General features: G+C 43.7%; 1 protein-coding gene across 1 annotated transcript; it reads left to right on the top strand.

Annotated features, from left to right (window-relative positions):
- Positions 1-897: 897 nt before the first annotated feature.
- LOC121864402 (glutamic acid-rich protein-like) lies at positions 898-2,759 on the top strand (the record flags this gene model as incomplete). The annotated part of the gene is made up of 2 exons (XM_042363428.1): positions 898-1,821; positions 2,111-2,759. Coding segments are annotated over exons 1-2 (1,573 nt in total), but the record flags the coding sequence as incomplete, so codon positions are not given.
- Positions 2,760-3,468: the final 709 nt, after the last annotated feature.

Below are 3,468 nucleotides of genomic sequence, written 5' to 3'. Positions count from 1 at the left end.
GTTCAATATAATGATTGAAACATGTCTACTATAACGTATGATGTTCAACAACACTAGTACTAAATGTTCACTACAATACTAGCAATTAAAAATGTTCAACAAACACTGAAATGTCATTATAACACTAGTACTAATATATCTACTATAACTCTTATTACTACAGTTCACTATAACACTAGTACTACATGTTCACTACAAACACTAGTACTACATGTTCATTATAACACTAGTACTACATGTTCACTATAACTCTATTACTACATGTTCACTATAACACTAGTACTACATGTTCACTATAACACTAGTACTACATGTTCACTATAACGCAGGTACTACATGTTCACTATAACACTAGTACTAAATGTTCACTACAACACTAGTACTAAATGTTCACTACAACACTAGTACTACATGTTCATTATAACACTAGTACTACATGTTCACTATAACTCTATTACTACATGTTCACTATAACACTAGTACTACATGTTCACTACAACACTAGTACTACATGTTCACTATAACACTAGTACTACATGTTCAATATAACACTAGTACTACATGTTCACTATAACACTAGTACTAAATGTTCACTATAACACTAGTACTAAATGTTCACTACAACACTAGTACTAAATGTTCACTATAACACTAGTACTACATGTTCACTATAACACTAGTACTACATGTCCACAATAACACTAGTACTAAATGTTCACTACAACACTAGTACTAAATGTTCACTACAGCACACGTAGTACAATAGTTGTATAATTATGTTCATTACACCTCGTATTCAGAACTATAGTACCAAGTGCAGTACCTCTTACTACATTAATTACACTGAGGTAAACTCACCCCTCCTTGCCAGAGTGATCACTTAACCCAATAATAACGATGGCCTACTCTCACCGATCAAGCGTCTCAGGCGGTAATTTTCACGATTATGATGCATTCGGGGTGTACGTTCAGAACATCTCGTTTCAGTGTTCATATGAGGATATTGTATACATTTTTAATGAAGATGGGGGCATGAAGGATTGTTATATGCCATATAATAATGATGGAACGTGGCACCGTGGCATTGCCAAAATCCGGTACTGTGGTAAGCGGCACCAAATGTTGGCCCTCGAGAATAATGGACGACTGGTGTACAACCGACCCCTGAAAGTTTCCGTTCTGTATACCAACCGTAGAACACACCGGAATAATTATAACGATCCAAATTGTTGTTATAATCAACCTTGTTATGAGGAAGAGCAATATGTCTCTGATCATCAGTCACAAGCCTATCCCCAGGTGCCTCGTGAGACACCTTACCATGATGAAAGTGAACATGGTCGTCGTGTGGAGAGCAGTCGTCTACACCCTCGGAAACGACCTATTGCACAGGAAACTGACAAGTCGTACAGTGAGGCGAAGAAGGCTCGCCTTCACCCTCGGAAACGACCTATTGCACAGGAAACTGACAAGTCGTACAGTGAGGCGAAGAAGGCTCGCCTTCACCCTCAGAAACGACCTATTGCACAGGAAACTGACAAGTCGTACAGTGAGGCGAAGAAGGCTCGCCTTAACCCTCAGAAACGACCTATTCCTCAGGAGACTGTAGAGGTGGCGTGTAATGAGGAGGAGAACGACCATCTTCCCCCTCAGGAACGACCTATTCCACAGGAAACTGTAGAGGAGGCGTGCAATGAGGAGGAGAACGACCATCTTCCCCCTCAGGAACGACCTATTCCACAGGAAACTGTAGAGGAGGCGTGCAATGAGGAGGAGAACGACCATCTTCCCCCTCAGGAACGACCTATTCCACAGGAAACTGTAGAGGTGGCGTGCAATGAGGAGGAGAACGACCATCTTCCCCAGGAACACCGGCCTTTCAGAAACTGTAGAGGAGGGTGCACGAGTGGCGAGAACGACCATATCTTTCCCCTGTGGAATGACCTATTCCTTACAGGAAACTGTAGAGGAGGCGTGCAATGAGGAGGAGAACGACCATCTTCCCCTCAGGGAACCATTCTATTCCGCAGGAAACTGTAGAGGTGGCGTGCAATGAGGAGGAGAACGACCATCTTCCCCTTAGAAACGACCCATTCCACAGAAACCGTAGAGAGTCGTGCACAAGGAGGAGAACGACCATCTTCCCCCTCAGGAACGACCTATTCCACAGGAAACTGTAGAGGAGGCGTGCAATGAGGAGGAGAACGACCATCTTCCCCCTCAGGAACGACCTATTCCACAGGAAACTGTAGAGGAGGCGTGCAATGAGGAGGAGAACGACCACATTCCCCCTCAGGAACGACCTATTCCTCAGGAAACTGTAGAGGAGGCGTGCAATGAGGAGGAGAACGACCATCTTCCCCCTCAGGAACGACCTATTCCACAGGAAACTGTAGAGGAGGCGTGCAATGAGGAGGAGAACGACCATCTTCCCCCTCAGGAACGACCTATTCCTCAGGAAACTGACGACGATTCGTCCAGTGACGAGGATGACGACGATTCGTCCAGTGAGGAGGAGGATGACGATTCGTCCAGTGAGGAGGACGATGACCATCTTCCCCCTCAGAAACGTCAACGTCCACAGCAAACTGACGACAAGTCGTCCAGTAAGAAGGAGGACGACCATCTTCCCCCTCAGATACGTCTACGTCGTCTCTCGGAAAGTGACGATGAGTCGTCGTCCGTTGAGAAGAGGAAAAGTCTTCCATTGACGTTGATGGGGACGACACTTTGTCTCTCGGAAAGTGACGATGAGCCCGGTGAGGAGGGGACGATAAGTCGTCCAGTGAAGAGCAGGACGAGAAGTATTTTCTCGGACAGTGAGGATGAGTCGTCCGGTGAGGAGGCTCAGTGAGGTGTTTAAGTTCTTTTTGTATAATGAATTAATAAATAATACAAAGGTAATAGTGTGTCCCTTGACCTACCTACAGTATATACTTTAAACAACAAACTCAACAACTTATTTAATACAATACAATACAATATAATAATATATCAGAGTAAATCCCCTAAATTAATACACTGACAGTTGTAATGGACTGTGGCGGAGAATCACCTCGAAGTATTACCTGTTCAAGGTGGAGTTCAGATGCCTGACAACTATGTACAGTCAGTCCCCTTCACTTGTACGTTTACAGGGGCTCGTCACATAAACATTCCACAATTTATTATCTGAGCTATTTGTTTTAATATTGTTTTAATTTGATTACAACATATTTGTACTATTTTCCGCTTCTTTGTCGAATGTAAACAAACACAGGTTTGCCACACTGGACAAAACCTGACGACCCCCTGTAAACGCACTAGTAAAGGGGACTGTACCTGTACCTACAGTAATTATCCTCACACCATTACAATCTGATGTCAATACTATTCAACGCGTGCCCGAACAGTCTCTCACCAGTCTGGATATGGACACAGTTATCCAGTTCCTCCTTGTGTTATAACCGACTGATAATGTTGATCACC

The sequence above is a fragment of the Homarus americanus genome, unplaced genomic scaffold (assembly GCF_018991925.1).
Source record: "Homarus americanus isolate GMGI-L3 unplaced genomic scaffold, GMGI_Hamer_2.0 scaffold15491, whole genome shotgun sequence".
NCBI lineage: Eukaryota > Metazoa > Arthropoda > Malacostraca > Decapoda > Nephropidae > Homarus > Homarus americanus.
Note: the sequence above shows the minus strand (reverse complement) of the source record. Positions and strands in the feature narration are given on the sequence as shown.